The sequence below is a fragment of the Malaclemys terrapin genome, chromosome 6 (genome assembly GCF_027887155.1).
Source record: "Malaclemys terrapin pileata isolate rMalTer1 chromosome 6, rMalTer1.hap1, whole genome shotgun sequence".
Classification (NCBI taxonomy): Eukaryota; Metazoa; Chordata; order Testudines; family Emydidae; genus Malaclemys; species Malaclemys terrapin.
Window position 1 is genome coordinate 118503872 of NC_071510.1, and position 15168 is coordinate 118519039.

Here is a 15168-nt window from a genome sequence, read left to right on the forward strand (position 1 = left end):
TAGGGAATAGCCAGCATGGATTTGTGAAGAACAAATCATGTCAAACCAATCTGATAGCTTTCTTTGATAGGATAACGAGTCTTGTGAATAAGGGAGAAGCTGTGGATGTGGTATACCTAGAATTTAGTAAGGCATTTGATACGGTCTCGCATGATATTTTTATCGATAAACTAGGCAAATACAATTTAGATGGGGCTACTATAAGGTGGTGCATAACTGGCTGGATAACCATACTCAGAGAGTTGTTATTAATGGTTCCCAATCCTGCTGGAAAGGCATAACAAGTGGGGTTCCGCAGGGGTCCGTTTTGGGACCGGCTCTGTTCAATATCTTCATTAACGACTTAGATATTGGCATAGAAAGTACGCTTATTAAGTTTGCAGATGATACCAAACTGGGAGGGATTGCAACTGCTTTGGAGGACAGGGTCATAATTCAAAATGATCTGGACAAATTGGAGAAATGGTTTGAGGTAAACAGGATGAAGTTTAACAAAGACAAATGCAAAGTGCTCCACTTAGGAAGGAACAGTCAGTTTCACACATACAGAATGGGAAGAGACTGTCTAGGAAGGAGTACGGCAGAAAGGGATCTAGGGGTTATAGTGGACCACAAGCTAAATATGAGTCAACAGTGTGATGCTGTTGCAAAAAAAGCAAACGTGATTCTGGGATGTATTAGCAGGTGTGTTGTGAGCAAGACACGAGAAGTCATTCTTCCGCTCTACTCTGCGCTGGTTAGGCCTCAACTGGAGTATTATGTCCATTTCTGGGCACCGCATTTCAAGAAAGATGTGGAGAAATTGGAGAGGGTCCAGAGAAGAGCAACAAGAATGATTAAGTATCAGAGGGGTAGCCGTGTTAGTCTGAATCTGTAAAAAGCAACAGAGGGTCCTGTGGCACCTTTGAGACTAACAGAAGTATTGGGAGCATAAGCTTTCGTGGGTAAGAACCTCACTTCTTCAGATGCAAGTGATTCTGGTCTTGAATGATTAAATGGTCTTGAGAACATGACCTATGAAGCAAGGCTGAAAGAATTGAGTTTGTTTAGTTTGGAAAAGAGAAGACTGAGAGGGGACATGATAGCAGTTTTCAGGTATCTAAAAGGGTGTCATAAGGAGGAGGGAGAAAACTTGTTCACCTTAGCCTCTAAGGATAGAACAAGAAGCAATGGGCTTAAACTGCAGCAAGGAAGGTTTAGGTTGGACATTAGGAAAAAGTTCCTAACTGTCAGGGTGGTTAAACACTGGAATAAATTGCCTAGGGAGGTTGTGGAATCTCCGTCTCTGGAGATATTTAAGAGTAGGTTAGATAAATGTCTATCAGGGATGGTCTAGTCAGTATTTGGTCCTGCCATGAAGACAGGGGACAACGTACTTTACCCCCAGGTACCTCATTTCATCACATCAGGCCTATTATTTTAGCCATTTATGCTTCCATGATGTGTGTCCTAAAAAGGTGATGAAACATACATATAAAGTAGCTGCCTGTGACTCTCCCCTGTGAGACTGTTACCAAAGAAGCACACTGTGAATCTGCATAGCTTTACATGCATGCACACACCTCGTTGGTTTTCAGAGGGGTTTGCTTTGGTACTGTGCAGGTGACTTATGCTTCAGACAACCAATGCTAGATGCATGTGGCTTTGCTGCTTTTGGGAAGGTGAATGTTCTTTTGTCTCTGTGACTAAAAAGTGCCCTGATTCTTAATGGGTATTGAAACGATGTCTATCACCTGACAGATCCAAAATCTTATCTTTGGAGCTCATGCAGAAAACTTTACTTAGTATTAAGAGAGCAGACAGTGGTCACAAGTGCCTTTACAGAGGAGGAAGTGTCAGAGTTTCATGAGCTGGCGAGAATGTGTTGCAGTTCCTCACCACCAAAGCATAACTTTTACTTCTAAGTGGACCTCTTTGGAAATGGCCATTGACTTCATTGTGGCCAGGGCTGCAGCCTTCGTGTTTGTTTTTTGTTAACACCTATTTAACTTCAGTGACTAATGACCATTTTTTGGCAAAGGAGATAATTGTTAAAGATTTAATACCCTGATCCTTTCATAGCATTGCCAACCCCAAGCATTCAAAATTCATGAATCTGGGCCTCCCAAAATCATGAGACTTTAAAAATAATACATTTGTGACTTCTTTGTTTTTGCTTTCTGGCTTTTGAGCCTTTAGGCTTCACATTTTCAAGCTTTTCTCTGCAGTCACATGGGCTAGAAACTTTAATTGATCAAAATGAAAGCTGGGATTCTCCTGTACTCACCTGACTCCTGAGCTGAAGCTTTGACAAAAGCACCAAATTATGAGAGTTAACTGAAGCACCTTTGTCAAGGTGTGTGAGCTCATACTATACATCTTGAGATGCCCCCTACCCATCAACACATCCTCCAGCAAAGCTAGGGAAGACCAAGTAAAACGCAACCAGAGACAAACTGTTTAAAAAACAAAAAAAAATCTTTCAGGTTTTGTTAATACAGCAAAAGAAGCAAAAAAGGGCATAAACCCAGTTTTTAAAAATCCTTTGCGGGTCACTTTAAAAAAATCAAAAGAAAAGAGGAAGAGTTTTTAAATAACCTTATTTATCATAAGCAACTGTACCCAGGGAGATGGCTTTGTAATACTAGTAATGATATTTGATAGACTTTTCACCTAAGAGGACATGCTGCTGTGATTTGTGAATTTTCAGGGGAAGAAAGAGAAATTCTTTTGTGCGGTTGACTGTAATAATAATCAAGGGAATTGTACGATATGTGATTCCCATTAACTTTGATTTGAGCCACAAGTATCAACCAAGGGGTGGTGAATTTTCAGATCTCAAACTCTTTAGAGGAAGCTACTTAAGTGAGCAATTGGTGACAGGTTAAAAAAAAAAATCCGAGCTCGTGAAAAGGCCTATTGAACCACTGCATCCCATAGATGAGGCATAGAGCTTGTGCTCAAGCCTGCAATTACGTTACAGTTCATTGTCACAGCAGGATCCTGAAGGCATAAGTACTGAGAAGAAAAAGATAAACTGCAGCATAAAATACTGCAAACCAATTGCATTAAGCAACGCTGCTTATTTTGAAGGTGTAATAAAAATGTAGTTTACTGTTTCTGTTACAAGAAGTAACAAACATTATTTGCATTTATTTCTAGTTTAACAAAGTAAATAAATGCGTATATAATTGTTACAGAAATATTACTATTAAGTTTTCCGGTTGTCCTTTTAAATTGGGTTTGGCTTATGTCTGCTTTATTAATTAGGAAAGGGGAGCATATATGCGCACTGACATCTACTATTTAAAATGTATTACCTACCACATTCAGGATTTTTCTATTTGTTGCTTTTGCAATTGGTCCTGCTCACGTAATCCTTTTCTTTTTCCTGGGCTGTGGCTTGCAGAACAAAGAATACAGGCACCTGAATGAGCAGCTCTCTGCACTTACCTCTGCCTATTCCACTGATGTGGAAAAGCTGAAGAAGGAGCTGGAGCAATATCGGCAGAATCGGGGGGATACCAACCAGCTTGTAAACTTGAAAAAAGAGATTGAGAGCCTCAGGCTGGAGCTCGAGAAATCCCACAGTGAAAGGAAGATTATTGAAGACACCTATGATAAGGAGAAAGATCTACTCCGAAAGGTATGTGTTGTGTTTATCACGTGCCCTCCATGTGGTGTGAAGGCACCATGGAGGGTAGGCCTTTTTTTTCAGGCAATCAGAGGCAGATGTTTTTGTTAAGAATATAAGGGTGAGATTTTCAAAAGCACCTATGGGACTTTCAGTGGGAGTGAGGCATCAGACTCCTTCAGGGGCTTTTGAAAGTCCTGCTTTTTCATCCTTTCACTACATGAAGTCCACTGCTTATCCACACAATGCGGAGAGCAAGTGGCAGTTCAAACTTCCCTGCCTCTGTGCCTTAACAATGGCCTGGGCATACGGTGTTAGGATGGTGTTTGTATCTGGTCAACTTTGCACAACAATAACTATGAAGAAACCATGTGGGCACAGTTGGGTCCCAAATAACTGTTCGCTAACTACACAAACATGCAAGGCCTAGCCACATATGTACGGCTGCTTTGACTGGTTTCTGGTGGCTTCTAAAACATAGGGCACAGAGAGCACCATTAGTGGGCACACAAAACTGTTTAAAGGATACTATCATGTTCTGACACAGTGTCGGGAGTGAGGGCTTGTTCGTTGCACAGGACCATTCAATCTGTGGCTGTGAGACTGCTGATGATGCTGATCATGGTGGTTTTGTGTTGTGGGTACCTGTGCACTAGGAACTGGATTGAGATTGCCAAATCACTTCCCATAAGCAATCAGCCTGCCATTTCTAACAACTCTCAGTACTACCAGCTTAGCTGGATTTGAATCAGTATATTGCACTAGAGGCAGAACTTCCTTTCTGCCCTGGTTTGTCAATACACCTGAGCAATCCATCTTTCTTGAAATTGAAGTTATATAAAATGTTGGCAATATCGAGCCTTTGTACAAGAAAAGCACTAGTGTGAGCAGACACTAGCCTTAAGGGTACGTCTACACAGCAAACATCTGTGGTTGGCCCAAGTCAGCTGAGTTAGGCTTGGGGCTGTCAAATTGCTATGTAGACATTCAGGCTGGTTTCCATGTTGGGATTGGATGTGAAGAAAGCGTGCTTGTACTAAGCATCCTCTGGGTTTAATTGTAAAACTTGGGCTGTTTGAGTGATTTGATAATGTGGCTCTCATAGTAAATCATCAAAACTCTACGACTAACGGCTCATAGGTACAGGGAAATTAACAGGAATAGTTACTGCAGAAAAGCTATCGTGTGGAATAAAGTGACTTTCGTTTCGGAATAGAGTGTCCGCAAAGGAAGCTATTCTGGAATATTCCAAATTGCTATTCCAGTCCATTTCCTTAGGTCATCAAGCCCTAAGCTTTCCCCATAGCAATATTATGGAAACATGGTGAGAAAGGCAGAAATGCATTCTCTTTAGATTTTAGCACAAAAATCACCTGAGAACATTTTTTTCAGTTAGATCAAGTTGATGTGTCCTTTGCTTTCTTGGACTTGTGACAGCTGCCGACATGATCAAGTCCATTTTCGTTCCGATTTAACTGCAAAATCTGTTCTTAAGTCTTACTCTTTCTGCTTTTCTCTGCCATATTCCTACTTTTAGGATAATTCTTCTCATTTATAGGATGAGCATCTCCTTTTCCTTTTCTGGTGTGAATACTTAGAAACAGTTCTTTATGGATTTCAAGAGATTCGTAACAGAGTTATTCGGTGAGTTGTGAGGATTCTCACCAGCTAGCAAACTTTTTTAGGACAATCCTAACATCTTTTGCCAGTCTAAAGGATCAGTCTTTCAAAAGTGCTCAGCACCCACAATTGGGGCCAGATTTCAAAACAACTCCCAAATAAGGACCAGATCTTCAAAACTTCTCAGCACCCAACAGCCCCCACCATGCAAATAAGTAAAATAGACAGTTCTCAATGGGAGCTGCTGAATGCTGAGTGCTTCAGAAAATCCAGCCACTTCATGTAGGCAAATGTGAGCTGAGCTCTCTTGAAATCTGGCCCAAAAGGAAATGTGTTGAAGATGGAGACTTCCAACTGGAGAAGGAATTTCTGCAGCATTGCTGCTGAATAACATGCTCTACTTATCTACACCTGCATTAAATGGACCTTTCTGTTCTCACCACGTTTCTCTGAAACGTGAATGTTGATAAGTTCCCATTTCTCTTTCATATGGAAATAAGAAAGCAATAAACAAAACCCATTAGGTCTGATATAAAAGAGCTTTAATTTAGGGTTTATCAAGGATAAAGGATAGCTTCTAGCTAAGGATATTTCTTTTTGTTTCTATTCTATACTATTCTTTTCTTTCTCCAATCGAAGTTGGGCCTGAGGCTGCAAAATCTCTATTTTTCCATTCCCAGTGTTTGTGGGTTACTTTCATAACGGGCACATACATAGTACTTTAGCCTTTGGGAAATATTTTTCACTCAGTTAGCTTTAAAGGTATTTAATGTAAGGCTCTACCATACAATCTGCTCTGTAGCAGAAATTGGAGTTCTTTCTCCATTTGTTTTTTGTCAGGTATGGCACTGGATACTAGTGTCCTGTAAAAATGTGTAGTTAAAACTAAAACATGCTCCAGTTCTCAAAGTAGAAATACTTAGTTTTTCATAAATTCATAGAATAATAGCATTTGTGATAATCTACTCTGACCTCCTGCATAACACAGACCATAGATCTTCCCTGAACTAATTCATGTTTCAGCTTCCAGTTGTTGGATCTTTTTACACTTTGTCTGCTAGACTGAGTAGCCCTCTTAACACATTTCAGTTCCCCATCAAGGTACTTATAGACTGATCAAATCACCCCTTAACCTTCTCCTTGTTAAACTAAGTAGCCTGAGCTCCTCCAATCTAGCACTTATAAGGTATATTATCCAATCCTTTAATCATTCTCATGGCTCTTTTCTGAACCCTCTCCAGTTTATCAACATCTTTCTTGAAGTGTGAACATCAGAACTGGACACATTATTCCAGCAGAGGTCACACCGTTGCTAAATACAGAGGTAAAATAACCTCTCTACTCCTAGCTGATATTCCCATTTATACATCCAAAGATTTGAAATAAAATATTTTAAATACATGAAACTCAAGTTCATATTCTGGTACAGCATAATCATATATTCATCCAGCTCAGACAGTCATTAGTAATTCTGCATGGTTTAGAAAAAGGCTTTTCTATATTTTATCTCTGTCTCTCTCTCTAGTCTGCAGCAGTATCCTTTAACGTCAGTACACAAAGATAATAGAGCACATAATTAGGAAATCAGTTTGCAACCATCTAGAAGATAATAAGGAGATAGGTAACAGTCAGCATGGTTTTCTCAAGAACAAATTGTGTCAAACCAATCTGATAGCTTCCTTTGACAGGGTAACAAGCCTTGTGGATGGGGGGAAGTGGTAGATCTGGTATATCTTGATTTTAATAAGGCTTTTGATAATGTCTCGCATGGCCTTCTCATAAACAAACTAGGGAAATACAACTTAGATGGAGCTACTTGTAGGTGGGTGCATAACTAGTTGGAAAAACATTCTCAGAGTAGTTATCAGTGGTTCACAGTGAAACTGAAAGGGCATATCAAGTGGGGTTCCTCAGTGATCAGTTCTGGGTCCTGTTCTGTTCAATATCTTCATCAATGATTTAGATAATGGCATAGAGAGTACACTTTTAAAGTTTGCAGATGATACCAAGGTGGGAGGGGTTGCAAGTGCTTTGAAGGATTGGATTAAAATTCAAAATGAGCTGGACAAACTTGAGAAATAGTTTGAAGTAAATAGGATGAAATTCGATAAGGACAAATGCAAAGTACTCCACTTAGAAAGGAACAATCAGTTGCACACATACAAAATGGGAAATGACTGCCTAGGAAGGAGTACTGTGGAAAAGGATCTGGGGGGGTTATAGTGAATCACAAGCTAAATGTGATAGACAGTGTACCACTGGCAAAAAATAAAACATCATTCTGTGATGTATTAGCAGGAGTGTTGTAAACAAGACACTAGAAGTAATTCTTCCGCCCTTCTCCACGCTGATTAGGCCTCAACTGGACTATTGTGTCCAGTGCTGGGTGCCACATTTCAGGAAAAATGTGAACAAATTGGAGAAAGTCCAGAGAGGAGCAACAAAAATGATTGAAGGTCTAGAAAATTTGACCTCTGAGGAAAGATTGAAAAAATTGGGTTTGTTCAGTCTGGAGAAGAGAAGACTGAGAGGGGACATGGTAACAGTTTTCAAGTACATGAAAGGTGGTTACAAGAAGGAGGGAGAAAAAATGTTTTCTTTAACCTCTGAGGATAGGACAAGAAGCAATGGGCTTAAATTGCAGCAAGGGCGGTTTAAGTTGGACATTAGGAAAAACTTCCTGTCAGGGTAGTTAAGCACTGGACTAAATTGCAGAGGGAAGTTGTGTAATTTCCATCATTTTTGGAGATTTTTAAGAGCAGGTTAGACAAACACCTGTCAGGGATGGTCTAGATAATACTTAGTCCTGCTGTGAGTGCAGGGAGCTGGACTAGATGACATCTCGAGATCCCTTCCAGTCCTACAATTCTATGATGCAAACCTGTCATGCATGCAGACATAGCAGAGAGCTGGATGTGGATAATGATAGCTTGTGAATAGATCATTTATAAAAGATTTGTAAGTTACTGTGCTTGAACACCATAGTGCAAAGCAGGTTGAATTTCTGGTTGCATTAGAATATTCTCTCTGCTTTTACTTCCACTAACAATTTTGGTAACCATTTTTTTAATAAAATATCTCAATTTATTCTGCCTTCCCAGAAAACTGAGGAATTCAATATGAACAAATCAATTAGGCTGCCACTAAAGATACATGGGTTTTAGCAGGATCGTGTCATTATTCTTGCTTGGACAGTGGAAAAACCTTTATTATGCTGTAGTATGGAGCTGGTTTTCTTCAGGCAGCTCAAGATCCCCATATGTTCTGTGCAGCTATTTTCTAAATTATGAGGGTCATGCTATGAACTGCAACTGCAGAGACCTAGCGAATAACATTATACTGGAATACTGTTGTTTTGTTCTCTCCTTCCTGGCAACAGTAGAAGTGTTCAACTTAAACAGAGCAATACGTCACACTTCTTAATATAATGTTTTCATGTTTTGACTTGTCTAAACTAATACTATTGAATAAATTAACAGTACCAAGGATAAATAGATTTAGTAGGTAGCGTAATGCTACTAGTTTCACTCCAGGAGTTGAGGTGTCCTACATGATATTTAGTTTTACTTTGTCTCATGTTTTAAATAGCATTTCTTATAACTTCCATGTTTAATAGGGGCTGTTAGTGCTCAGTCAGTGCAGTCATCAACTATCTGTCAGTTACTGTTGGAGGAGGAGGAGGAGGAGGAATTATTATGATTTATTACCTCTTTGTACTACGGTAACATCTAGAGGCCCTGATCAGGATTGGAACCAATTTGCTAGGTCCTGTAGAAACCGAGTAAAACCGTTCTTATCCCAGAGTGCATATAATCGGAGTATAAAATTCAATGAGTGGGTATAAACATAAAATTTCAGAGTTGAAAAAGATTTGAAATATGTAGTATTTTGTTTGTCAGTCACTTACATACCCTGGTGATAAGCACAGTATAACGACCTAGACAGACACATCACCTGGAAAATTTAAATCTTCCGCATAGTCTTTTTTGTCTGAGAACATTTTCTTTCTCTTTATTTTGCCTCTAAATCCCCTGTTAATTGGCAGGTGCGCTGAAATGCTGTTATAGCTGGTAACACATCTGCTTGGACAGTTGGCTATCCAATCCTGTATAGCATTCTGGTTTCATTTATATTGTACATCACTTTTTTTTTTTTCATTCTTTTTAGAATATTCAGAACAATGGTGTACTTTTTCTCCTCTGTTTGTTCCTTTTCACCTTTCTGAACCCTTTCACAGCTGCAGCATTGATACTTTGTCTCTAACACATGTCATGGTGTTGTTTTCTTTCACATTCCAAGTCCTGTAATTGTAACACCTGCAAATGGCATTTGCGCTGCCATAGAAATCTACACCTAGCAAATGCCTGTTTTGTGATACTGTGTAGTAGAAGGATCAATTGCAGAATATTGTAACAAAGTCAATGTTGTAATTTTTAAGAGAGGTATAGATCTTCAGTACTTAATTTTGAGCATGGGCTTCTCAGTATTTGGATGACATAATCAACTATTGGAGCCCTGTGACTAGTATGTATTGTGTTCCTATTCAAAGAAATAGATATAATTTGCCAACTTGACCTTTTTTGCATTGAGGTTTTGCAGTAAACACTAGTGTCTATGGGACAATTTACTTTGAAAATAAACACCCTTCAGTTGCAGTTAATATCTTTTTTACCATTCATGCTCCTGATGCACTGAGAATAGCTCCAAAATGGCAAGGAGAAAAAATACCCTGTTTGGTTTAAAAAAACAAACAAACAAGAAACTAACCAACCAAAAAAAACAACCAAAAAACCTGTGCGAGTGAGTGAGTGAGTGAGAGAGAGAAACTTATTCCCCTGAAGAGAGCCTGACCTTGAGCTGGCCTACACTACAAGAGGTATTACTTTGCCTTGTTTCTTCCTTAGCGCGTATCAGACCTAGAAGAGGAGAATGCTCTTTTGAAACAGGAAAAAGAGGAGCTTAACAACCGAATCCTATGTCAGTCTGAAGGTAAGAAGAATGGTTTATAGCTTCATAACACTTGTAATAAACCAAGGATTAAGCTGTTTTTCATAAAATTAGTTTCTCCCGTATGCCCCAGCAATAGCTCATAAACTGAAATGTGCTAATCTTCCAGCATTCTTTATTTCTTTGACAATGTTTGTTGTTATTCAACAGTTCTATTCTCTCTGTACTGCCAGGGGATAAGACAAGACATGAACCTGATTTAATCAGGGAGGGATTAAACACGGAATATAGTACCTAAAGGGGTTTTCCATTCAATTACATCTTAGAATTTTATCAGGATGACTGTGATGGGGGGACGACCCTTTAATGCTGACAGATGGGAGCCTAGAAGCAGAGATGTTCAAACAGTAATATTTGGACAATGATGAATGGCGTCTTGAATGTGACAGAATGAAGTGAAATTTTAAAGCAGAGATTTAGATTGTGAGAGAACTACAGAGGGAAACAATCTGGAAAGTCCCAGGACATGAAAGTAATACATTCCACCCTTGCATGTATTGTGCTTATTATCAGACTCTATTCAGCTTAACATAGCAAAATATATTGGCTTCAATTAGAGGTGAATTTTTGAGTGCCTTTCGGCAGGCACTAGCTAGCATTAGACATAATGCATGCCAGGCTCTGTGGAAGCTTCCCAGTGGACCCCTGTCCAGGCACTTCAGTCCTGACTGACTGCCAGCTATCCCAGGACTTCGATTTTCAAAAATTAAACTCCTAAAACCTAAACAAGACACTTGATTTTTTTCAAGTGCTGAGCACCCAGAATCTCCTGTTGAAGTAGACAGGAATCGCCGAGTGCACAGCACTCTTGAAAATCAGTCCACTTATTTAGGCACCTGAACTACTTGGTCAATATTTAACTTTAGATACATCCATATTTGGAAATGTTGACCTCTATTTAGAGCAGACTGAGATTTGAACCCAGCGCACTGACCATTTACCCTCTTTAGAGTGGTATCTTTAAGCACAGCTATAACTAGTGTTGAGAGAGCATTAATATTAGAAACATTAGAGCTGCTTGGAATTTTTCAAATTTTCAAATTTGGATGAAATTTCAAATTTTTTAAAAAAAGAATTCCTGAGAGTCTCAGCTCAGCTCCCATTGCAGTAAATGAGAACATGTCCATTGAACGGGAGAAGAGCTAGGCTGACCCTGAGCACTTTTACACATCCCACCCTTATTTTCTGAAGATTATTGTAGAAATGGAAAGTTCTATTAGGTCACCCAGTCCATCTCCTTTCCAATGTAGGATTGTTATTATGAGGTTCTATCCTACACCGTTCAAACCATTGATTTCAGGAGCAGGCCCATAATCCCTTGCAAAGTGAAACTTGCCACGAATGTTCCCTATCTGTGAGTGAATGTTTCCACTATGTAAAAGCTTGAGAAAAGTTAGTTTAGTTGTTGTTGTTTTAATTTAAATGTTAACTTAATGTTTGGCTAAATAAAAAATAAATGGTAATTTGACTTACCAGTTTTAATTTTTTTTTCTTCTTCAAATAACAGGGGGAAACAAATTTTGTTTCAGAATAGAGTTCTTTTAAATTAATAAATTCACATGCAAAAATAAACTATTTTAAAATGTCCATGGTATTCTGTGCAGTAGGAAAGGATTAACATTTTTGGGAAGTACAGATAGCAAAGACTGTGTTGTACAGAGTAATCCTGCACTACCAGAACTCTGTATTAGGGATTCTTTCTCTCTTCCCCCATCACCTCTAGTTTGGTTACCTCTTTGTAGTCATCAACAGTATGCAATAGTATGATTGCATAGATTTCCCACTTGACATCCAACATCGGTAAATCAGGTATTTCCATAGAGTAATATGGCTAATATGTATGCACCACTGCCCTCTATTGGATAGAATCACACTGCTCGTTTGCGCATCAGAGACGTATTTCTAATAGCTAAAGGAGATTATCCTTTACTCAACTGGTAGAGACCTCTGGTTTTGGAGCAGGAGTATTGGAGATCTATTCTACCTGCATCCATGAAGTTCCAAATAGCTGTTCTGTGCAGTGTAGTGACAACCATGAAATTCCTAGCTGGCCACAGATTTGTTACAGTGTATTCACTAAATAAGAGTGCAAGATTACAAAAAAGCCTCTTAGCAGAGAGCATTTTGTTGAACTATAAATCATATTGCAGTTGCCTGTAAGAAATCAATTCAGAACTGAACATCACAGTTCAATATGTATCTTTTAAAGATGAATTTGCCCAAACCACTGTCAAGGAAAATCTCCTGACGAAGAAGGAGCTGGAAGAGGAGCGATCTCGTTATCAGAACCTGGTAAAGGAGTATTCAAGGCTGGAGCAGAGATATGACAATTTGAGGGATGAGATGACTATTATAAAGGTAATGGAAGAGGCTTTTTACATTACCCCTGCCCTCTGATGTCCTGTGTGTATTATTGGTAACTGGATAATGCAACTGAGTTCATTTGATGACAGCAATGCTATTCTAGAACTCATTTGTGTTGATATTTTTGAGGGGGAAGTTATGCATTGATATTAGACCAAGAGCAACTTCTTCTGGAAATACATGCTTTTCTGTAGCCACTTGGTCACGCATTTACAGATTCCTTATGAACAGCAAGGCAAAAATCTGTTTATCTTTTCTCTATTTCAGTATCACAGATATACTCTGTTTTTCAATTCTAAGAAAATCATTGTGGCGTTATAAATATAAAAGTCTAAGTTTTAGATTCAGCCTTGCTAGAGTTTTAGCAATAGCCTCATTGATAATTAGTTATTAAGGGATGTTGTCATCCAGTTCAAAGGCTGAACATTTTAAAAGAAAACCATAAGGATATTGTGATAAATATTAGGCTCCAAACCCAGATGTGTGTGTCCAAACTTCACAAATCACGGGTAGCCAGGCTTGGATGTGTTAAAGTAGCTTCCAAGAATACATGAGAAAATTGGTGTCTGGTGCATAGACACTTTTTAAGTTGTTGGTTGTGGTTGTTTATTTATATATATATATATATGAATGGAGTTGGGTGTGTTTGTGATTTGTTGTTTTAAACTACATTTTGATTAAATGTCCCCCTGTCGTAATGTGCACCAGTGCACAAGAACCAGAAAACGAAGCCCAAAAGCAAGCAAATGGTCGACCCTCTTATGACCGTTATCTTAATATCGAAAAATATTTTTTAAACTAAACCGCTTTATGATGAATCCTCCTTTTGACCAGCAGATATATTGTGTCTGCATTGTCTTGTCCAGCTACTTAAACTGTAAGAACTTTGGATAAGGAGCTGTCTCTCCCTCTATGTTTTGTAGTCCTGAACACAGTACTTAGACTTGATGAATAATATGGACCCCCGTTATTTTAAGTAGAAAGTGCCATAAGTGTACATGATTATTTATAAAACACTTAATAGATAAGGTCCCTGTCCCAAAAACTTAGTTTACATAATCCTTAGTACAGTGTCTTTTCTACTAAATCACTCTATTATCTTTTTTGTTTGAACAGCAGACCCCAGGACACAGAAGGAACCCATCTAACCAGAGCAGTCTAGAGTCTGATTCCAATTGTCCATCAGTCTCTACATCTGAGATAGGAGACACAGAGGATGCAATACAACAAGTGGAGGTACTATAAGTCAGACTGGCTAAGGGGCTCTGTCTGATTCTGGCTAGTCAAGAGGGAATAATCAATATGTGGCTCACTCTAAATGGAGCCCGTAGAGAAAGAGTATGGGTTTGAGTATGAAATGTGACTAGTGAGAATTGCTTCTTTTTTCATGCTATGAATGATTCTTGTTAATTGTATGAGAGGGAAATCTTAAGACCCTGATCCTGCATAGTGCACTACTAAGAACTCAGTGCAGGATCAGGCCCTTAAACACCGTTTAAACATAATGAATTGATGTGTAGGGTGCATCCTGGTAAATATGGAAACACCCACAAAACATTAAACATTATTATGACTGACTATCAATACTGATTGTAAGGTTACATTTCTATAGCATCTTTCATTTCAAAGGATACCAAATTACATTATAAATCTCCTAAAGAACAGTTTTCTTTCTTTGTTTTTTTACAAATCCTTGCCAGCCAATACATCCTCTCTATAAGAACAATTTCAAATATCTCAATATAGAAGGAAATGTGCTAGTTAAATATCTGACTTGAGCGCGGAAGTGAAGAATTATTGGAGGAAGGGGAAGTATATTTTGCTTACTCCCTGCTAACAGTGGCATAGATCAGTTATATAAACAATACACTTCATATTTAAGTTGGAGTATAAAATACAGTTTTTGCTAGAATAAAGGCCTGGGATGTTTTGGGTTCCATTTTCTAGTCTGTGACTTTGAGCAAGTCATGTCATCACTACATGCTGCAGCTTCCCCATCTGTATAATCCCTTACCTACCTCACCTGGCTGTCATGAGGCTTTTTGATATCTATCAAGCCTTCTGAGAACCACTGATGAAAGCCTCCACTATGTAAGTACAATGGATTGGGGTCTCTAGACAATACCAAAACCTCAGTGTTGGTCACACCTCAGTATTAAAGCTCCATCTACAAGTAACGTATGAAGTGTTAATAAAAGATTAATGTATGTTTTAAGCCTGTTACATACATTAGTATGTCTCCTAGATGATTTTAAGCCAATCAGTAGAGAGTTTTATAGATGGATATAAGCCAGGGCTGTAAGCAACATATTGACTCGGTGAACTATATAACAATTGATTAATTTATTAAAATACCCATTAACCATTCATTGACCCTTTATAACCTATTTATGATTGGAAACTTAATATAATGTATGCCTTTACTATTAAATATTAATACTGGTCTTTCAAAATGTGGAAACTTTTTGAAACTCTTGTTTTAAGTATTGGAAGGTGACATGAACGTACAGAGCAGTGCATAGTCCACATACTGTTACTGAGTGGAGCATTCACCACATCAGCTG

The 15168-nt window shown here is 38.6% G+C and overlaps 1 protein-coding gene across 2 annotated transcripts in view; it reads left to right on the plus strand.

The window, feature by feature from the left end:
- Positions 1-15168, plus strand: part of MYO5B (myosin VB) — a 385776-nt gene that overhangs the window by 304956 nt on the left and 65652 nt on the right. For both annotated transcript variants that reach the window (XM_054031756.1, XM_054031755.1), the window contains exons 22-25: positions 3389-3625; positions 10138-10222; positions 12450-12598; positions 13721-13840. In XM_054031756.1, the coding sequence (XP_053887731.1) occupies positions 3389-3625; positions 10138-10222; positions 12450-12598; positions 13721-13840 (591 nt within the window). The remainder of the gene's footprint in view (positions 1-3388; positions 3626-10137; positions 10223-12449; positions 12599-13720; positions 13841-15168) is intronic.